Here is a 23,609-nt window from a genome sequence, read left to right on the forward strand (position 1 = left end):
TTTAAGTCCTTTCTTTGTACATTTTTAACCAGATTAGTCTTCTTAATGTTAAATTATAGAAGTTCCTTATATATCTTGGATATTAACTGATTATAAAATAGATAGTTTGCAGATATTTTCTGTCATTCCATAAATTGCCTTTTCACACTGTTCATTGTTTCCTTTTCTGTGTAGAAGCATTTTAGTTTGCCATTGTTCCACCTGGTCTAGTTTTGTTTTGTTTTTTTTCTTTTTGGCCTTTGCTTTTGGTATCACAACTAAGAAATCATTGCCTAGACCATTGTTGTAAAACTTTTGCCCAATGTTTTCTTCAGGGAATTTTACAGTTTGGGGTCTTAAGTCCTTAACCCATGCTGAGGTGATTTTTGTGTGTGGTGTAAGATTGAGGATCCAGTTCCCTTCATTTGTATGTGGATATCCTGTTTCCCCATCTGTTAAAGAAAACTTCTTTCTTCATTGTGTAGTCTTGGCACCATTGTTGAAGATTACTTGACCATAAAGCATGTCATTTCTAGGCTCTATAACCTGTTCCGTTGGTCTGTATGTCAGTATTTATGCTTGTATACTTGTGTTTTGATTACCACAGCTTTCTGTTATATTCTGAAATCGGTAAGTATGATGCTTCCAGCTTTTTTCTTCTTTCTCAAGATTGATTTGGCTATTCAAGGTCTTTTATAGTTCTATATGAATTTTAGGATTTTGTAAAAAATTTCTGTAAAAAATGCCTCTATGATTTAGATAGGAATGGCATTGAATAGAAATTGTTATGGTAGTATGAACATTTTGATAGTATTATTAACATATTTCACAATCCATGAACACAGGATCTCTTTTCATTTGTGTGTTCTTTAATTTCTTTTAGCAGTATTTTATAATTTTCAGTATGAAAGTTTTACTTTCTTAGTTAAGAAAATTCCTAAATATTTTATTCTTTTTGATGCCTTTGTAATATAATTGTTTTTATAATTTCCTTTTCATATTGTTTATCATTTGTGTATGGGAAAGACAACTGATTTTTTTCTGTAGATTTCATGTATTGCTACTTTGCTGGAATTCATATATTAGTTCTAAGCAGGTTTTTTTTGTGTGGAATCTTTCATGTTTTCTACATATAAGATCATATAATCTGCAAAGAGAGATAATTTTACTTCTTTTCCAATTTTTTTTCCTTTTCTTGCCTAACTGCTTTGATTAGCACTTCCAGTATTTGATGAATAGAAGTGTCAAAAATGGGGAATTTTTGCCTTGTTCCTGATTTCAGAGGAAAAGCTGAACTATTTTTATGAAGTTTATTTCTCTGCAGAATGACGCCTCTGATGTCACCTCTCAGAGGTAGCATCTTTAGCATGTTCATAGTCACATGGAATGACAGATTTAGTAGGGCTCCCTTTTTTCTTTCTCACTCTAATGTGATAAAACTTTTTGCCTGTTTTGTGACACGACACTCAGCTGTTTGGTTCCACTGATTGCGTGCCTACGTTCTAAGTCACTTCAGTCATATCTGACTGTGTGACCCTATGGACCATATCCCACCAGGCTCCTCTGTCCATGACATTCTCCAGGCAGGAATAATGTAGCAGGTTGCCATGCCCTTCTCCAGGGGATCTTCCCTACCGAGGGATGGAACCCATATTGGCAGGCAGGTTCTTTACCACTGGTGCCACCTGGGAAGTACTGCTGATTGTTGGCATAAAACCATAAGTTGCTCTCATTTGGATACAGTTAAGTTTGAGTCCCTTTTCAGGATAGTTTTTGAGACCAGTATTTCAGGTTTGTTCAGTCCCTAGAGGCACTTTTCCTAGCTCTTTCCCTGGTTCTTTCTGGGAAATTAGCTGGTTTATGTTGGAACTCACTGCTAGAGCTCATTGGCTGAGAATTACTTACTACCAAAACCTCCAGTAGAGATTCCTAGGTGGTGTTAGTGGTAAAGAACCCACCTGCCAATGCAGGCGACATAAGAGACCTGGGTTTGATCCCTGGATTGGGAAGAACCCCTGGAAGAGGAAATGGCAGCCCACTCCAGTATCTTTGCCTGGCAAATCCCATGAACAGAGGAACCTCGAGGGCTCCAGTCCATGGGTCAGCAAAGAGTTAAGCATAACTGAGTGCCCTTAGGCTTGAACTTTCCTACCTTCTATTTAAAATAAAGTCAGTTCCTTTGGGAAAACTTCAGAACTCTGTTCTTACGGACTACCTCAGAATTTCTGAGCTACTGTTCTGGAGTAGGAATGGGGACAGTGGCCCACTTCTTTGAGATTGACACTGCTGTTCTGTGAGCAGAGTGTTGGTCAGGGGAGGCAGTCTCTGGTATTCTTGGTTTGCCTTTTCTGGCATGAACTTCCATCCCATGAGCAAGATGAGGAGAGAGCAGTCAGTTCTCAAGTGCTCTCTGCTTTCACTGTGTGAGTGGTGGCTGGGTGTAAAAAGGGACTGCCTGACTTTTTTGGCTGTATACATGAGAAATTTAACTTCTGCAGCTCGGAGCTGGGGGAAATGAGAAATTCTGGTGGCCTGCCCTTCTAGTAAGTTACCATATTACTTACAGGTGGTTGAGGAGAAAAAGAGCCCCATCTTTGTAGCTGCAGGTGGTGGAAGGAATGAGTCATAGTTCAAGTACTAGAGACTTTTATTCTTTCTGAGATTTATTAGATTTCCCTGAATAAAGGTTCAATGACTAATGATACAAACCCTGGAGCTAGGCTAGGTATCACAGGTTAAGGGCATAGTCTTCTACAACACTGCTTCATTTCAAAAGACACCAAGCAGGGCTTCTCTGGTGGTCCAGTAGTTAAGAATTCTCCTGTCAACACAAGGGACACAGGTTCGATCCCTGGTCCAGGAAGATCCCACATGCTGTGGAGCAACTAAGTCCGTATGCCACAAATACTGAGCATGCACTCTAGAGCCTATGTGCTGTAACTACTGAAACCCACACACCTAGAGCTCATGTTCCAAAATGAGAAGCCACTGCAATGAGAAGCTCATGCATTGCAACAAGGAAGTAGCCCCAGAGCTCTACAACTAGAGAAAGCTCACTCACAGCGCCAAAGACCCAGGGAGGCCAAGAATTAATTAAAAAAATAAAAAGACACCAGCCACTATTGGGAGGATTTCCAGGGCCACCCTCACTTCCGACCAACTGACTGTAAAGTCACGGCTTCCCACTACCCTTTCAATTCAGTCCCTCAGTCATGTCTAACTCTTTGCAATGCTCTGGACTGCAGCACGCCAGGCTTCCCTGTCCATCACTGACTCCCAGAGCTTGCTCAAACTCATGTCCATTGAGTTGGTGATGCCATCCAACCATCTCATCCTCTGTTGCCCTCTTCTCGTGCCCTCAATCTTTTCCAGCATCAGACTCTTTTCAGGTGAGTTGGCTCTTCTCATCTGATGGCCAGAGTATTGGAGCTTCAGCTTTAGCATCAGTCCTTCCAGTGACTATTCAGGGTTGATTTCCTTTAGAATCTCCTTACTGTCCAAGGGACTCTCAAGAGTCTTTTTCGACACCATAGTTTGAAAAGCACTACCCTTCAGACAAGATAATTCACTAGAATGAATCACAGAACTCAGGGAAGTCTTATATTTATGATTGCAATATTGTTAGAGCAAAAGTGATTCAAATCAGAACCAGCTAAAAGAGGAGACACATAGGGTAAGATCTGAAGAGTCCCAGACACAAATCTTCCAGTGTACTTTTTCTGATGTCCTTTCCCATGAAGTCAGGAGCGTGTTGCTCCCTACTCAGTGATGTATAATATGCACAGAGTATTGCCAGGTGGGGGTTCACTCAGTTTCCAGAGTTGTGCAGTTTTTGTGGGCATTTAATATCACAGGTATAACTGATTGAATCATTGGTCATAAAGTTGATAACAATCTCCAACCTTCCTCTTTCCTCAGAGGTTCGGTTGATGCCACGTGACTCAAAGCTCCAACCCTCTAATCCCATGGTTAGTCTTTCTGACGTAGCCATCCCCCATTCTGAGTCATCTTGTTGGCATAAATTCTGACATGTCCGAGGGGTGCACCATGAATAAAGAAAACACTTGTGTCACTCATAGAATTCTAAGGACTTAGAAGCTGTCTCCCAGGAACTGGGGACAAAGTCCAGCCAAATTTTTTACTACATGGGAGAATGTTTTATTTGTTATATGCCCTTAGAATAATTTCCAGAGACTTAAAAGTATTTTAAAATTAATATTCATAACTTATGGTTGTTTGTTGGGGTGGGTCCATAGACCTCCATATGTCATTATTTAGAAATAGAATGTCCTGCTTTCTTTTGATTAATATTTATAAGATATACATCGTATTTCCTCATCCTTTACTCTTAGCTTGCCTATATCAGTATATTTGAAGTGAATTTCTTTAGGAAGCATGTAGTTGGGTCATGTTCTTTATCTACTTTGCTAGTTTCCTGTTAATTGATATATTTAGATCATTTACATTTAATGTAATTATATGTTTAGGACTTAAGTCTGCCATCTTATTTACTTTTTCTATTCTTTTACTTTCCTTTTCTCACTCCTTGTGGGTTACTTGATCATTTTTCAGAATTCTACTTCAGTTTCCCCATTCTGCCTCCATTGGTGCCCAAGGTGGTAGATTCCTTGTTATTGCTGGGTGGAGTATGAATTCCGGTCCTTACATGATCTTCACTGATATCACAGAGAGCCTAAGCTCTTTACCTCTCCGTTCCGTTCCGTCGCTCAGTCGTGTCCGACTCTTTGCGACCCCGTGGACTGTAGCCTATCAGGCTTCTCCGTCCATGGGATTCTCCAGGCAAGAATACTGGAGTGGGTTACCGTTTCCTTCTTCAGGGGATCTTCCTGACCCAGGGATCGAACCCGGGTCTCCCGCATTGGAGGCAGACGCTTTAACCTCTGAGCCACCAGGGAAGCCCAAGCTCTTTACCTCTAGGTGATGATTAATGTCCTGACTCTCCACTCTATCTCTTATGACACTACTCTTTATTGCTGGGTGGGAGGAGAAGTCCAGTCTCCCTGTGGTCTGCATTGGTATCAAGAAGCAGTATCAAAGTCCCAGCTCTCTGCTAGGCTGTGTCCAGCACTACCACAGGGTCCAGGGGAGCCTCATTACAGCTGATGTGAGTACGTGTGTATGTTAGTCGCTCAGTCGTATCCGATTGTTTGTGACCCCACGCTCCTCTCTTCATTGGATTCTCCAGGCACTGGATTCTCAACCCACTAGAGTGGGTTGCCATTTTCTTCTCCAGGGGATCTTCTCAACCCAGGGATTGAACCCGGGTCTCCTGTATTACAGGCAGATTCTTTACCATCTGAGCCACCAGGAAAGCCCCCAAATTGACCATGGATTATCTGTCCATGGAATTCTCCAGCCAAGAATACTGGAATGGGTGGCCATTCCCTTCTCCAGGGGATCTTCCTGACCCAGGAATCGAACCTGGATCTCCTGCATTACTGCCTGATTCTTTACAGTGAACTGCCAAGGAAGCCTTGGTGAGGTTCAGGGCCTAGGCTCCCCACTTGTCCTTTGGTGCTTTTGGGAAGCATGGGTGCTTCCCTGGTAAAGAACAGAACCCCAACCATGAGGCCCACACTCCCATCACGTTCTTCCTTATTATCATGAAACCAGAGGTCAAGCAGCCAGAGCCCAGGGAGCCAGGGCTGCACGTTAGGCAAGGCAGTGGCCAAAGCTGGAGCTGTCAAGGTTCTCTCCACTTTGAGGTCTCTGCACAGCCTTATTCTAGGACCTCTATCCTGTAGATGCCCAGAGCAGCCTAACAGTACTTTCATGTAGTTGGGTTTTTAAAACGTTTTAAAAGCTGTAAAAATGGTACAGTGTATACTCATCAGCCTCTCCCCGTGGCGACATCTTACAAAATCATAACATTTTATCAAAATGAGGAAATTGACACAGGTACAATACAGTGACCTAGACTACAGACCTTACTTGGACTTTTGTGATTTTTTATATAAATGATTTTTAAAATCACTGTCAAACTTGTAAATATTGCTGTTCCTCCTCATCCTTTTCTTACATTTCCTGTTTTGAACCAGCAGTTTATTTTTCCAAGTTTTAAGAGTTTTTTCATGATAATTTTTTTGATACCTTAAAAATAAGGTTTATTCAACATTAGAATGATGACGAGATTTTGCCACCATCAGGACACACTAAGGAAATTCACTGAGCAGCAAATGCTAGGAGAGGTGGACTTTACAGCAAATGCTATGAGAGGTGGATTTCACTTTCACCATCACGAAGACCAGTCACAGAATTTATATCTGCCTGGCTGTCACTTGAAACTTTGGACTAGAAAAGGTTAAAATGAAACTCCTCATTTAGAATCTATTTTTTCCAGTAACAACCAAGTAACTTTTCAGATATCCAGTTCTAAATTGGCAAACCCCAAAACTAGGTTGTGTTTTAAGATAATTGATGCCTATTAGGAAGCAGGACTCTGTCTTCTGAGATAGTATCAGTACTAAACAAAATGTTCTATCTGATCAGAGGAGGAGTATAATTTTAAGCCCTCAGCTTTCAAACCGTATACAAACAATTGACTTTCTTCTTAACATTTGGTGAGTCATTATTGATAGTATCTACATTGAAACAGTCATACTTCTACCCACATGTTGTAAATCCCAATCAGAAGAACCTGTCATCACTTTTTCTGCTCTTCCTTTCATTTACAAAAGTGTTTTACCTTTATGTGAATTAAAATTTTTTATTATGAAAAATCTCACTGAGACAGAAGTAGATGAATATTGTTGGGTACTTGAGTATTTATAAATAAAGCATTTAGTCCAACAGTATTGTGGCAAGATTCAAGCTGAGTTATGGAAACATACAGTAAGATTTTTCTTTTGAAGCTTTGGTATAAAAAGTGACAAGTTCATTTTGTTAAGCAATAGCTAGGCACTCATTCCATGGCTCAGTGGTAAAGAACCTGCCTGCCAATGCAGGAGACGCTCGTTCAATCCCTGGGTCAGGAAGATTCCCTGGAGAAGGAAATGGCAACCCACCCCATTATTCTTACCTGAGAAATCCCACAGACAGAGGAACCTGGCGGGCTACATTCCATGGGGTCACAAAAAGTCGGACGTGACTTAGTGATGAAGCACACACAGTGCATTCATTCCGTGGACGTGCAGAGAAGCTCGTTTTTATAGACTAACATTAACCACTTGTACCAGTGAAGTGACATTATCTTTCTTGCTCCTTTGGTTTGCCCTGTTGTTCTGATACCCCTAGTACCAGTTACTACTCATTTATGTTCTTCAGCCTTTCAAAGAGTTATGATGTTAATAAACATCACAAGGCAAGGTTCTGCTAAGTTTGCTGATCTATACATACGATACGACCTTTTAAGAGATTTCAACTCAGAATGTCCTCTTCAGCTCTTCCAGTAAGAACTGGAGCAATGGGAAAACGCTGTGGGAAGTTTTGCATGCTAGATGGTTTACACACCCATTTGAGAGAAGCATAAACCTAGTGGGGAAAACAAGTCGAAAGGGCACCATGGCCTGGCATTCCTCATTTGTAGGATGTCACTGTCCCTGGCACATTGGGGCTTTTAAAATCCTGTATGACGTCATATAATTTAGGGAGGATTTTCGTGAAGGTATCTCTGGAACATCTAAGAACAGCCATGGTGGCATGGATCAACTGTGGAGCCAGTCTGGGTAAACTTCAGGTGTGGAGTTCACTTCCTGGATTAAACCTGGGTGTTTAGAACTGGCTGGACATTGAACTTTCCCCCCCTGCTTGTTCTTTTAGGACGTCATTTAATGTAATGTATCCAGACTCTAGTGATAGATCACCTGGAGGTAAAATCCAACATTGCGAAATGTTATCCATATCCTTAGCTGTGTTTCCTGACTTTCCTGCCCTTCAGTTTTCTCATCTATAATCTAGAGAAATAAAAATCTGTCTCATAAGGCGGTTGTGGGGATTAAACGAGATAATGCGTGTAAATGCTGCAGCAGTGCCAGTGCTCTCTCTGCACTGCAGCCGCGTGCAGCGGTTACAGGGGACAGCGCTAAGATGGCAGTATTGAAGGCCACATCAGCGACAAAAGGCAGACGATGGAAGAACGGTTCAGAACATCTTCAACTAGAGGGTGAAAAGAACAGACATTACAAGGCTGAGCAGGGGAATACCTTCCAAGTCCATGAGAAAAACTGAGGTCAGAGCCAACAAGAAAGAAGGCATGGGCCCAAGGGGGTCACATGAGAGAAAGGTTATCTGCGCAGTAATCAAAAAAATGTAAATTAATAGAACAGCAAAATGTTGTAGAGTGATAGGAGGGATTGGGGGCAGGAGGAGAAGGGTATGACAGAGGATGAGATGGCTGGATGGCATCACCGACTCGGTGGACATGAGTTTGAGTGAACTCCGGGAATTAGTGATGGACAGGGAGGCCTGGCGTGCTGCTATTCATGGGGTCGCAAAGAGTCGGACACGACTGAGCGACTGAACTGAACTGAAAGCCTGTTTTGACAGATGTGTAAGAAAGCAGGTTTAGTCACACATTGCTAATAGCAGTATCAGTTGAGATGGATGGTTTTTCAGGAGACAGTGGAAAGTCCTTAAATATGGGTACTTTAGATTACTCTTTTTCAGTGTTTTTATCTATTTTTAGCTCGGCCGAGTCTTCGCTGCTGCAGTTTCTCTAGTTGCAGTGAGTGGGGGCAGTCTCGTTGCGGCGCCCGGGCTGCTCTTGCAGTCGCTTCTCTGGTTGAGAGCCCGGGCTCTCGGTGCACAGCTTTCAGTAGCTGTGGTGTACAGGCTCAGTTGCCCCGAGGCATGTGGGATCTTCCCGGACCAGGGATCAAGCCTGTGTCCCTTCGTTGGCAGGCGGATTCTTAACCACTGAACCACCAGGGAAGTCCTTAAATTACTCCTTGATTCTTCTTTTAGGTCTTTACCCCACTGAAAAGTGACTTACATTTACAACAGAAAGAACCTGAATGAATTGTGGCTGATCCAAACAGTTACTAATATGCACGTTGAAAATCATTCGGTAGCTGACTGCATGCATCTACACGTATCTTTACTCTCTCTCAGCGACTATTATATTAGTTGATCTCCATAGAAAGGAATCTTCTTTATTCATGAAGTCAGTTCGGGCTTTACAGTGGAATAAGGGAGCCTGTACCCCACATGAATTCTTTTGCTGTGATGTAATCCCTCTCCAGAGTGCTGGGAGAGCATTTGTGTTGCTTGATAATATTGCTATTGGCAAGCCCATTACTGCTATATAATAACATTGCTGAAATAATGCTCTTAGCTTCTTGATTTCTTAAATTGAGTGTAGAATTTAGAGTCATACATTAAGTTATTCTTTAAATAAGAATTGTGTCTGGTGTTGGTACACCTAGTGAAAAAGTAATATGTCATCTCACTTATCAAATTGGCAAATGTTTTTACTTTGTTGAGATAAAATTGAACATAAAACTGCGCGTACATGTCTAGTTTGGTCAGAGTTGACGTACAGCTGTTTTTACTGCATTTCTGACACTAACTGTGTAGGGATTCTTTTCCCCCATACCAACCAATTCTCCAACTTTCTGGACTAACAGGGTGTCCTACAGTTTGGTTCCTTTGCTCCCTGTAATCAGTGCAGACCCCACAGATAAGGGCTCAGGCTCACAAGATGCCCTGCTTTGCCAATCACAAGCCCCATATTCCCATCTGTACTCCTGACCGAAATGGTGTAAATTCAGGGTGTTCCCACAACCCCCTTCTCAAGTTTGATGACTTGCTAAAACAGCTCACACAACTCAGGAAGATACTATCATGGGTTTATTACAAAAGATTTAAAATGAAAGCCAGAGGAAGAGGTAGGCACACAGGGTGGGGTTCAGAAGGAGCTGGAGCGCAGAAGCGTCTCGCCCAGTAAAGTTGGGAGACGCGACCCAAACTCAGACGCTTTTCAAACCTCCTTGTTTAGGGGGTTTTAGCAGTTCCATTATGTAGGCATGATTGATTAAACCATTGGTCACACATGAAAGTGAAAGCAAAGTTGCTCAGTCATGTCCAACTCTTTACAACCCCATAGACTGTAGCTTGCCAGGCTCCTCTGTCCGTGGAATTCTCCAGGCAAGAATACTGGAGTGAGTTGCCATTCCCTTCTCCAGGGAATCTTCTGAACCCAGGGATAGAACCTGAGTCTCCTGCATGACAGATGAATTTTTACAGTCTAAGCCACCAGCGAAGCCCTCAAATCTCCAACCTCTCTCACCTCCCCAGATATCAGGGGGTGAAGCTAAATGTACCTTTTCCCCCCTATTTTGATATTAGATATTATTATTTTAAAAAATCTTTGCCACTTATCTATACTAACAGAGAGCAGTGGCAAAGGTTTTTTAATAATAATATCTACTACTGAAATAAGAAGGAGAAACTTTCACGTATTTGTATGGAGGTGTGAAATTAGCACAACTACTAGCATTTGTACCAATTTAGAGCAATTTATTAGTGTAAAAAAATAAAATGCATATTATTTGAACTAGCAGTTCTGCTTCTGAGTTAAGAAAATCAATTTTCATGTGAGTAAGGATGTAACTTAAAAAAATGTGTTTCCCTGTGTTTTTTTAAAAAAGAAATAAATTAGATGTCTAGCAATATAAAATTGTTTAAAGAAACAATTGATATAATGAAATTTTAAGCTTAAAGTTATTAATGAAAGTACATAGTTTTATAAATAACAAAAGGATCATGTTGTATTTCTGTCTTTTAACTTGTTTTTTCAATTAACAAAAAGTGTATAGGAAAAAGGACTAAAAGTATGTTTTTAAAGCAAAATGTTAAAAGTAGTTTACTCTGGCTATGAGATTTATCTGTAAATTTTCCTCAACGCATATGTTTTCTTTTTAAATTTTTTTGTTAAAAATTTGCCTGAATGCAAAGCTAACAAACACAAAAGTATAAATTAAATTCGTAAAAAATATGTGTGTTAGTTGCTCAGTTGTGTCCAACTTTTTGTTACCCCATGGACTGTAGCCTGCCAGGCTCCTCTGTCCATGGGATTCTCCAGGCAAGAATGCTGACTGGATTGCCTTTCCTTTCTCCAGAGGATCTTCCCTATCCAGGGATCGAGCCCAGGTCTCCTGCATTCCAGGCAGATTTTTTACCATTTGAGCTACAGGGAAGTCCTTTAAATCTGTAAAATAGGATGACATTTTATGCTGTATAATTTACTTATGTATTTATTCATTTGGCCATGCCATGCAGCCTGTAGAACCTTAGTTCCCCAACCGGTTTCAAACCTGTGCCCCCTGCAGTGGAAGTGTAGAGTCCTAACCACAGGAATGCCAGGGAAGTTCCATATATAAATTATTTTTTAAAGCAACCCCTTTATGTTTTGGGCTTCCCTTGTGGCTCAGCTGGTAAAGAATCTGCCTGCAATGCTGGAGACCTGTGTTCCATCCCTGAGTTGGGAAGATCCCTTAGAGAAGGGAATAGCTACCCACTCCAGTATTTTGGCCTGGATAATTCCATGTACTGTATAGTCCATGGGGTCACAAAGAGTCGGACACGACTGGGCAACTTTCACTTACTCACTTTATGTTATGACACAAACAGGATGAAGTTCCCCGGAGCCTGGCCTCTTCCAGCCCTCCACTCCTCCCTGTTGCAGCCCCTGACCCCCCTTCCTGCTCCAGGGCAGAGGTTCCTGGGTCTGCTGATCCTTGCGTCTGCTCGTGCCTCTCCCTGCCTTCAGTTCTCTTCCTCCTTGGCTGGCCCAGTTCTCCTCATCCCTTGGGCTGTGCCGTCAGTACCATTTCTCGGAAGCCTTTCCTGAGCTCCCAGTGCTTCTCCCTTCTCATTCCCACTGCTCCCCAACCTGTCTCTGCGGAGGTACCTACCACACCATGATATTTATCCCTTTCATTTTCCTCTCCTGAGACACTGAGCGTGACTTGAGGTCAGGACACTATTGGTTAGTACAGTGCCTAGAACCTAACAGTATGGGCTAACTGGTGTGGGGGTGTGTGTGAGAGAGAGAGAGAAAGACTGAACAATAGAAAAAAAGATGTGGTAAGATCAAACAAGCCAGGGTATGGGGAGAGGTGTGACTATATTTGCATGAGTGGAGCATGGGGTCTCCATGAAGATTTTAGTAGGATGGGGAGGAGAGGAGGAGCCAGAGCACTGAGGGCCTCATTTGTCATCCTGAGGGATTCTGATGTGATATGTAAGTGATGGAGAACCAGTAAAGACTTTAAAGTAAGAGAATGACTAGCTTTAGCATTTCCTAGGGTGTTAAGGTGTTATTAATGTTACATGGGAAGCTTGGATATATGAATTTGGGAAATCCTGGCTTAAACCAAGTTAAATGTTCTTCTGGACTTCTCTGAGTTTTTACTGTGCTAACATGCATTTTTAATCCTCCCGAAGGTATATTTGTGTGTGATAGAGTTTGCAGTATTTCCCCCATGTATTTATCATGGAACACTTATATTTGGGGATTATGGTATAGACCCATTTTGGGAAATGGACACTGGGGATTGCAGCAGTGTGAAACTTTTAGTGATGGTTACAATGGCCCTGTCAGAAACACCGAGGGCCTGAATCAGGAGGTTAGTGGTGGGGGAAAGAGAGGCAAGGGTCTAAGTTTTCTTTCTCAGAGTATGTTCTCCAAAACTGGTGATTGATCAGTAATTTTAGAAGATAATATCATGATTTGAGAGTCGTTAATATCTGATCCAAGGATGTTAGAACAAGCATGTGAAATGTGGTTTGAAATATCTCTCAGACAAATGGAAGTCAAGGGAAATATGTTTACAACTCTGCCAGCTGATGACATAGCCCCAGACTCACTCCTCTGATGTTAGAATCTGCATATGGCCTGACTTGAGCTAATACACTTGATAAGCTGACAGGACACGTTCTAGACTGCACATGGTGGCTACTTGTTTGTGAGTGAGTCAAAGCTGGTTGCCAGGAGTCTAGGTTGGGCAGCTGAGCAGATGGATGGTGGTATCATGTTGTTGTTTAGTCACTAGGTCGTGTCCAGCTCTTTTGTGACCCCATGGACTGCAGCCCACCAGGCTTCTCTGTTGATGGGCTTTCCCAGGCAAGAATGGTGGAGTGAGCTGCCATTTCTCCAGGGAGTCTTCCTGACCCAGGGATCAAACCCACATCGCAGCTTTGGCAGGCGAATTCTTTACTACTGAGCCTCCAGGGCAGCCTTATCATGATGAGATAAGCCAGATAGGAGACTGGGGGAAGAAGATGCTTTGTCAGTTTTTAACATGTTCATGAGGTAGAGTTGACAGTGGGACATCCTTGTGGAGAAAGGAATACCAGCAGTCCATTGGATGTATGAGGTTTTTGCTCAGATAATTTGGACTGACCCAGCCATCATTTTACCTCTGTGTCTCAACTGCTGCATATGTTAGGGATTTTGTGTTTCTTTTATGAGTTCATAAAATATTAAATTGCAGGCTGAAGACCCTACACATTCCTAATCTTACCCCTAGTGCACTTCTACACATCATTGACCCACGTTCCTCCATAGCTTCTCCACCACATACGCTTTCCCTTGAAGTCACTTTTGTGATTTTTTAAGCCAATGATTTTTAGGAATATTGAAACGTACATTTTTCGCCTCCAAAGAGGAGACTGCAATTGCCTTTGCAAGTGTGGGGAAGACGGGTGCTTAACAGTGTTTTTCATTGCCTTGTTTCACGTGAAATCCTTGAGTCACTAATGCTCTAACATGTTTCTGTTTCACTTATTTTAAGTGTAATAACAATGTTCCTCTATTTTACTTATAGCTCCAAAAGGAATTCTTCATTTGTCTCCTGATGTTTATCAAGAGATGGAAGCCAGCCGCCACAAAGTAATCTCTGGCACGACTCTAGGCTATTTGTCACCCAAAGATATGAACCAACCCTCGAGCTCTTTCTTCAGTATATCTCCCACATCGAGTAGTTCAGCTACAATTGCCAGGGAACTCCTTATGAACGGAACATCTTCTACTGCTGAAGCCATAGGTTTAAAAGGAAGTTCTCCTACTCCCCCTTGTTCTCCAGTACAACCTTCAAAACAGCTGGAATATTTAGCAAGGATTCAAGGCTTTCAGGTATGAATTAAAAGCAAAACCAAGAAAACAAAGCAATTCATTAGCCCCTAGTCCTCCATCTCTCTCCATCAGAAAGCTCATTCCTGCCTGCTAGCGTGACTTCAGTGCCACTCACATTGTAAATCATTAGGAACACAGAGGACAGAAAAACGAGCCATGTGCACGTGTCTCATTTTACAGATTTTTCATTCTCTCCAATAATTATTTTTTGCTGCCTGGCTCTCCTCTATATTGTTTCTTCCTCCTCTTTTTTTTTTTTTTAAGACATTTTTCATCCTCTGTTTTGTCTTCTGATTGGTCTCAATTGGGCGCATCTGTTCCCTCCACTCTGTCTTCCCAAGTGAAGATCCTGCCTTCATACATTTGGTCTTAGTATTTAACACTAAGTGCTCCCTCAGTTTACAGTCAGGTTGAGTTTTTCTAATACTGATTTTACTTTCATAGCAATTTTGAATTTGGCATTCTGTTGCTAGTAATGATTCAGAGATGCCACTAAGGTACAGCATCCTAGAAGTCTATTGTCTTAGGAGTTCATTAAGCATGGTGTTAGAACAGTAACAAATGCTTTCTAGCTGTGTGAGGCATAAAAAATGTATTGTTTTACTGGATTGTGTTTTGAACCATCTAGGGTAGCACCTACCTCAGATGGTACCAATAAGTCTATCTCACCAGGCAGCCTACACCTAGCTTATAGGCCTCTTGTTGTGTGTAAGAATCTGGGGCTGGAAACTCTCCCCCGCCCCCATTTAGTCATTGTTCCCTTTTGGAAAAAAAAAAACAACACAATAATCCTCTGTGGGTAGATCTTTTAAAAGAATTGTTAACTCTAGGAAGAGGAAATACCTGTGTTTTAACATCTTAGTTGCCTTGAAAATCCTGTACTGAACTGTAACCACTTGACTGGATGAACAGCAGCTTGCTTGTGTGTAGAAAGAACAGACTGTCCCCTCAGAGCTCACTATTTTCACGCCCCTTTCCATCTTAGTCTTATTCCCTAAGACCAAAAACTGTAATTTCCTTTAGAAATGCTCTCGGAGGTCTGTATTGTCTAAAATGATCATGTATTTATAATTTTTTTTCAAATTTAGATATGAGAGAAGATCACATGGTATAGGGGGTGGAATTTTTGCATGTTTTTTTTGTTTGTTTGTTTGTTTCCCTTCACAGAAACCTGATTCTTTCCAATCTCTTGCCAGGTAGTGGTTAGTGTTTTTAATTAGATTATTAATATGAACTCTGAAAAGCTGTTACCAGTTTTTGGCTCTGTCATCTGAAATTTTAATCATTTAATTTAAAAATTAAAATTTTAGGGTTTGTTTTTGTGGTTTACCTTAGGAATAATAATAACTCACTGTTTAAAAGGACCTTGATTCACACAGTTAAAGTCCTGGAGAAAAAGAACTAAGCAGTTTTTAGTTCTATCTATAATGTGCTTAGGATGAACTAGAAATAAACTGTGATTGAAAGGAATTCACTGTTTATTTACAAATATGGTTGTCTAAAAATGTCCGAAAGTAATACTACATTTGGATTTTTATAGAAACAAAGCACAAATTGATTCAAGCTCTGAATTGATTTTTTTGCTTGGAAGTTACTGTGGTAGATGTTCATTTTGCTGCCAGGAAAACTACTTAAATTTTTAAATTTGTATTTATTTGTTAATTCTTGGCAGTGACAGCAACTATAATTTTAAAATAGTTTTGCTTTAGTCAAAATGTAGAATCTGTTACTCCTATATTTGTGCTGACTACTCAGACCCTTTTTATTTTCTTTAAAGTTCATGCTGAGATAATACACTCTTATTTATGGACAAGTCAGTAAACATTTCCAAATTGTGTATGGTGATTTTTACATACTAATGAATATAAGCAGATGGTTTGAAACATTACTATGCTTCTTTGGTCAAACGAGCTTGGTGTTGATATAAAATATTGTGTTGCTGACAAGCTGCACCCTGCAGCTGTGCGGTGAACAGACTGTGGGAAATGGCTCCATGCCCTGACAGGTGCCCAGCACATCCTCATAATGTCAGTAGAAGAGTCTTTGTGGTTAAGAGTTTTAAAGCCTATTTCTTTATAGGTAACTTTCTCAGGTGTATATACCTGCTAGAAAAACATGTAACTTGTTTCTATTTCTTAAATGTTTTAATTGGACCATAGTTTAGAAATGATAGGGTCAGCTTGTTACGGATTCCATGCTATTGTGTTATTTTTATTTCTGGAACTTAGAAACAATAAATTCTTTCTCTGTGTCTCAAGGTTAGTACTTTTAAAATTTTGTTATTGTACACTGAATAGATATTATTGCTTATTGAATATTGTATAAACTCTTCTCTGGCCTTCTGTGCCCATTGACATTTGATTTAAGCCTACCAGAGCCATTGTATGTGACAGATATATTGTATTAAAAGTAAAAAATATATTAGTGTACTGAAAACTATGTTGTTTTAACTTTAAAATTTTTTTCATTACCCACTTCTTTAACTGAAATTTATGAGTGACAAAAAGCTTATTTGCTCACCAGAATGCAAGTATCAAGCTCACATCCTTTCCCTTAAGTCTATAAAATAATTAAAATTATTATACAATTAAAGTTATTATTAATAAAGCTGGCTCCGCAGGTCAGAAGATGACTGAACACTTGCATATTCTCAGTAATTCTTTTATCCTTGCTTGGGCTAACCTAAAGTTTTAAATCACATTTTAGATGCAAGCTTTTGAATTTCTATCATAAATGAATATTTATTTTTTGAAGTTTTATTTAGTATGTTTTTTTAAATTTTCTTTTAGAACTTGAATGTTATTGACTTATTACTTTTTAGGGAAGAAAGTTTTACATCAGTAGTTCTGCGAACCTCAAGCTTTGTCCAGCCCAGTTAGTATGCTTCTTTTAACTTCTATGCATTTCATGAAAATTCATTTGAAATACAAGTATACCTTAGTGTCCAGGCTTGGTGTGTACTTGATACTCTCTAATTATAATGCCAAAATGTCTCAAAATCATTCAGCTTTTTAAAGAAAATTATTATGGAGGAGACATTTTTGAAATGCTCATCAACTTTTGAGCTGAAGTAGATTTTGTTTCATTGTGTTATAATTTATATTATTCTGAGTTTTTGCATCATAAATATGTTATTCCATACCAATTATATTAGAAATCTCTCTGTATAATTAACTGTAAGCAGTTTCATTGTTTAATTGAGTCATTAGAAAAATTAGACTGGAAATTAAAATGAATTATTTTAGCAAATTATCCTTTCTAGATGGGTTTAATTTTAATCTTTTAGTCTGTACCCTTCCTTGTGATTATCATCCAGTGAGCAGTGTTGTTTTTAAAACCTCCAGAGTGAAATACAAAAAACTAGATTTGTTTTTTTTTTTTCATATAAAGAGTGTAAAGAAAGCGCTTAGTATCTTAGTTAAACCATATTTAATTTATTTTATAAAAATCAGGGAATGTTTTACTGGGCGGGGGGTGCCTTTTCATTATTGTGAGTTTTAGATATTGGTGCGATTTTTAGCAAGATGAGAATGTCAGTAGAAGGCTCAGAAGTACCTATTTAATTAAAAACTTTCTTTTCAAGTACAATTCAAACTTAATACCTTTCAACTAATATATCTTCTATTTTGAAATTTAGTATGATCACAGCAGGTTTCTTTTATGATTATGGGCTTCTCTTAAATATTTATTTTTGGCATGTATGACATAATGTATTTTAACAGTTTGGCCTCAGTACACATTTACACTGAGATGGGCCATGAGGAGTGGGGCTTGCCCAACTCAAGAGTCAACGTTTGTCCTTTCTCTTTTTTCTTATTTTCCCTATACCTCACTTTTTGTAATCCATGTATTTATAATCAGAGTTTTTTTAATTTATAATCAGGCTGATTTATAATTAGGCTATTTGCGGCTAGTTTTTTTGGAGTAAGGGATCCATTTTTTTAAAACCTATAAGTAAAATTTTTTAGATATCTAATAGGAAAATATGGAGAAAGAAATCACGCATGGACATATACTCCTCCACTTAGAAATGTTTTCCCGTATTTCTAATTTGTCCTCGAAACATAACTTACCATGTCACTTCTGAGCCCAAATTTTCATCTACACTGTTACACAATGTATATAAAGTGGTGAGAAATTACTCAGAGTACAATAAGCAAAATACATTTATGGGTTTGGCATGGGGTCAAGAGATTTTGCTCTGATTTATAGTCACTTCTTACAAAGCCTTCTTGGATTTAGCCTCAACTTTCCAAAGACCTTGGAGAAATTGGAAGAATTCTCCTGAAGTCTTTGGTCTTCTGTGGTGACCCTGAAACTCAGGTTTGTTCTTCAAATGGGCAGCCTGTTATCTGCAAACTGACCTGTTGTCTGCTTTCTTTAGAGTTTGATATACTTTGCTAAAACCTCAAGGGCACACAAACTGTCAATACGTTTCACATAACTATGGTTCATATAAACCATTAGAATTACATATCAGTTCACTTGGCTGAAATTTCCAACTATTTAGAGAAAAATATTACATTTGAAGAAAGAAATCCTGATGCATATAAAAACATAGTGTGATGAATAACAGTTAAGAATCAAGCAAGACTTAAGTAAAATAGCCCATTTGTTGTTTAGTCGCCAAGTCCTGTCTGACTCTTTGTACCCCATGGACTATAGCCCGCCAGGCTTCTCTGTCTGTGGAATTTCCCAGGCTAGAATACTGGAGTGGGTTGCCATTTCCTTCTCTAGGGGATCTTCCCGATCCAGGGATTGAACTTGCATCTCATGCATTGGCAGGCGGCTTCTTTACCACTGAGCCACCAGGGAAACAAAATAGTCCATTATTACCACATAAGCTTTTCAAGACTAACTCCACCCTAAATCACTGCAGAATGTAATCAGGATAGACATACTCTTGAGCCTTGATACACCAGCATATACATAAGACACATTTCAAAGAAAGAGTAATATACAGAAGAGCTGACCTAACACAGTGACTTTGATGTGGATCTGAAATGAGCCACTGATGTGCAGAAAAAAATAGTTGCCATTATGTGTCATCCCCAACTAGAAATATCTGTAGCCTTTTCTGTTTGTATTGCAAGAGATTTCAAGAATTCTATTTGAAATTATTTGAAAAGCAATAAGCAATTATTTCTTCAATCAAGTTGAAGAAAAGGAAATTATTTTTCATCTAAAGGTGAAATTTCATTTCCTTTTGCTATAAAGGTTTGCAATGATGTGATTTTTTTACTTAGTAACAGAAGATTAATTGTAGTACCCATCAGGTACTACATCATGTCAGGCTGGTGTATGTATGTATGTATATATATATATATACACCTATTTTTTCTAAGTCATGTTGAAATGGTCTATTTTCCTCTCTTCAGCATTCAGCTACAGCTGAAGTTTTTTTTTTTTCATGAATGACAGCATCTAAAATTTCAAATGTATTGTTCTCATCTTATCCAGGACAACTCTTGAGAAAAAGAGAGCATTATGTGGAATGCTGCATGTAAAGATGCCTGCACACTGAAAAAAAACTACTCTGGCATGCCAGGGGTATTAGAAGATGCATGAGTAAACAAGGAAATGAAACTGACATTTATTGACTGCCTTGTTATGTATCAGATAGCAAAAGAGGCATTACACATATTATTCTATGACACAGCAGAAATGCCGGTACATTTTTGCTTCTTGCTTACAAATCTTTATTTTAAATCCAACTATTGTATAGTATTTGAAGTCTGATTCCTGTAGGTAGGATTATGGTAATTATGTTCATGGTAATCTGTAGTCTTTTGGATATTGCTTTGGTTTAGTCATAGATTGCATTAATAAATTTATTTATGCCTTCCACCCCGGTGGCTCAGATGGTAAAGAATCTGCGTGCAGTGCAGGCGACCCAGGTTTGATCCCTGGCTCAGGAAGATCCCCTGGAGAAGGGAATGGCTACCCACTCCAGTATTCTTGGCTGGAGAATTCCATAGACAGAGGAGCCTGGCAGGCTACAGTCCATGGGGTTACAAAGAGTCGGACACGACTGAGTTGCTAACACTTTCATTTCTTTTTTGTTTCATGCATGCCACTGTGTACACAACTGAGTCTGAGTCATTTAAGAGTTAATTCTCTTTTGAGCTGGAAGGAACTTTAGATTTTATTCAGAGATATACCTTTATAATGTAAATACACATTTGCGGAACTACACAAATAAAACATCCTATTAGTAATGCAGGTTACTCATGTTCACATAGAGAATTATTAGTTCCTTCTAATCCCTGGCAGATTTCAGGTTCAGGTAGGTTCTGTCTTCACATAGTCTCATCAAAAAGCAGATTTAACTGTTAGAAGTAAGAGATGTCTGAAAAGCTTCTACAATGTTTTTATCTGTAGTATTATTTTTTAAAGTACAACGAAAGTTCAGAATCAAGTCCTATAGTACTGTGGTCCCCAACCTTTTTGGCGTCAGGGACTGGTTTCCTGGAAGACAGCTTTGCCATGGATTGGGCAAGGGCTGGTTTCTGGGTGATTCAAGCACATTGCATATATTGTACACTTTATTTCTATTATCATTACATCAGCTCCACCTCAGGTCGTCAGGCATTAGATCCCAGAGGTTGGGAACCCCTGCTAGAGAATAGAGAACATTTGAAGAAACAAGGACTACAATTGGAGAAGGATACACAGTCCACAACTTAAAAAATTCTAGAAATAGTAGATAGTACATTAAGAATAGTTTTCATTAATTTCAGTGTGTGTGTGAAGAATAGATGGATATGAAGTTAATTAGTTTATAAAATGTTATTGAATACTGGAATTGATTTAGTTAATAAATTGAGTATTTATTTATTTAATCACTCTGGGCAGATACTTAATAAGTACCTACACATGCCAGGTAGCATACTAAGCAGTGGGCACAGGAAGTGTCATGGTCAAGTTGGGGTCAGACAGGAAAATAAAACCAATACACAGAAGATTGGCCACTATTACAATTGAGTCCAGTTTCCAGGGATCAGTTTTTGAACATAATGCAACGATTTAATTAAAAAATTACATATTTGTAGTAAATATGTAATATGCTGCAATATACTGCAGGAAATAATGAAATGCCTTCCTCATGTAATAAGTGTCATTATAGGTATAATATGATAAGTGATCAGGGGAGGTGTGGTCAGCCACGTAAGAAAATGGGTGGGAATGAACAGCTCTGACCAGTTGATTTACGAAGAATTCATAGCAGAGAGACTTGAATAAATTTTAAGACATACATAGAATCTTAAGGTGAATTCTAAGAAGGAAAGGAATTGTAGGCAGGATGTAAAGTCCTCGAGACATAAAAGGGCACTTGTTTTAGAAATGCTTAGAATTCAAAGTTAGCTGTTAGAGACCACCAGCTTCTTTTTTAAAGGTTGGTGACATTGGTTTTTATTTTAGAAAGATAATTTTGTAGGCATGTGGAGGAGGAACTAGACAAAAAAATGATTGGAGTGACTTTGCTTGAATTCAGTAGAAAAATAGCAAAGATTGAATTAAGCAAAGCTAATGGTTGTCGGGGCTTCCCAGGTGGTGCGGTGGTAAATAATCTGCCTGCCGATGGCAGGAGACTCAAGTTTGATCCCTGGGTTGTGCATATCCCCTGTAGAATGAAATGGCTACCCACTCCAGTACTCTTGCCTGGAAAATTCTGTGGACAGAGGAGCCTGGCAGGCTACTGTCAGTGGGGTCACGAAGAGTCAGAACGACTGAGCCTCAAGCACACAGTGGTTGTAGAGGAGTGGGGCGGGGGTGCAGGTGTCCACGGTACAGGGAAGAGGATTAAGTGGACTCTTGTGCTGATTTCTGTGAGGGTACTTTCACTGGTCTGATCAGGAGGGGAGCTAGAGTTAATGCATTAAAGAGTAGTTAGAGGCTATCTGAGGATATGTTGACCATTCCAAGAATTTGAGAATTAAGTAGGAAGATGGTATGAATGTTTTAGGAAAGGTTCTATTTTTTAGTATGAATGTGATGAATAAACTTAGAGGAGGTTAGTAAGTTCCATTTTAAACGTGGCAAACTTGAGTTGCCGTTAGGACTTTCAAAGTCAGCTGTCTAGTAGGCGTTCGTCATTGGTTCTGGTGAATAGCAAGAGGGCATAGGACACAGATATTCGAGAGTCTTCGGTGTGCAGATGTAACTGATGCCATAAAAGTAGGTAAGACTGACCAAGAAAACTGGGCAAAGACCTCGGAGATAGTCCCAATGAATACTAACATTTTAAGGGACTGGTTCATTCATTAAGTCAGCTGAAGTCTATTGAGCACCTGCTAGGAACCAGGTGCACTTTTTGGCACTAAGGATATAGCGTAAATGACAGTCAAGTGTTCTGTCCTCGTGGAGCCGAAATCAGGATGGGATTGATAGGAGTGGGATGTGGAATATGACCAGGGCGAAAGGAACAGGACAGGTGGGAGGGTACACAGTCACGTCTGGACACAAGATAAATTCAAATGATTAGTCTCCTAAGGTAATAATTAATTGCAAATTAATTGGGAGATTAATTATGATTATTTATGAGAAGTAATGAGCAATGACTTAGTGTTGCCAGCTGTTGTATCAGTGTATCAAATAACTATACCTTTTAATTGTTTAATTGATTGCATTGAGGTATAATTTACACACAATAAATTACACCCATTTTAGTTATATAGATTGATGAGTTTTGAAAAATGCATGCCCCTGTGTAACTGCAACCACAGTCAAGATGGGAATATTTCTATTACTGTGAAAAAATTCCCTGTTGTCTCTTTATAGTCTGTTTTTCTCACCTCTCTGTGGCTTGGTGGCAACCAGGCTATCCTTGGTTAGTATTAGGTTAGTATTGCCTAAAATTTCATAAAAATGGAATCATACAGCATGAACAGACAGTTTTGTTTCCTGCTTTTTTCACTCACTGTAATGTTTCTGAGATTGTTCATGTTGTGCGTATCAGCGGTTTGTTCCTCTGTATTGCTAAGAACTAGTTCATTGCATGGACGTATACCACAAGCTGTCAGTTTATCTGTTGATGGACATTTGCGTTGTTTTCAGCTTGAGGCTATTATGAATAAAGCTATTTGTGACTATTCATGTACAAGATTTTGTGCAGAGTTTCCAGTTCTCTTGAAAAAAGTACCTCAGAGTGAAATTGCTGGGTCACATGGTAAGTGTCCATACAAACTTAGAAGAAACTATCAGATTCTCTTTCAAAGAGTGTGCTGTATCATATTGCGTGGGCTTCTCTAGTGGCTCAGTGGTAAAGAATCCGCCTGCCAATGCAGGAGACGTGGTTCAGTCCCTGGGTCAGCAAGATCCCCTAGAGAAGGAAATGGCAACCCACCCCATATTCTTGCCTGGGAAATTCTGTGGACTGAGGAGCCTGGCGGGCTACAGTCCATGGGGTCACAAAAGAGTCGGACACAACTTGAGAGACTAAACAACAAAAGCAACAATAAATCTTGTTACCTTCCTCCCAGTAGTGTATGAGGGTTTCATCCATTGATGTGAGTCTTATTCTATGAAGGATACA

The 23,609-nt window shown here is 39.6% G+C and overlaps 1 protein-coding gene across 12 annotated transcripts in view; it reads left to right on the plus strand.

The window, feature by feature from the left end:
* STAU2 (staufen double-stranded RNA binding protein 2) overlaps positions 1–23,609 on the plus strand; it is a 322,176-nt gene that overhangs the window by 161,136 nt on the left and 137,431 nt on the right. For all 12 annotated transcript variants that reach the window (XM_055431772.2, XM_055431769.2, XM_055431760.2 and 9 more), the window contains one exon: positions 13,767–14,074. In XM_055431772.2, the coding sequence (XP_055287747.1) occupies positions 13,767–14,074 (308 nt within the window). The remainder of the gene's footprint in view (positions 1–13,766; positions 14,075–23,609) is intronic.

This window comes from Moschus berezovskii, chromosome 16, assembly GCF_049115385.1.
Source record: "Moschus berezovskii isolate FMDL1 chromosome 16, NW_MosBer_1.0, whole genome shotgun sequence".
NCBI classification, from domain to species: domain Eukaryota; kingdom Metazoa; phylum Chordata; class Mammalia; order Artiodactyla; family Moschidae; genus Moschus; species Moschus berezovskii.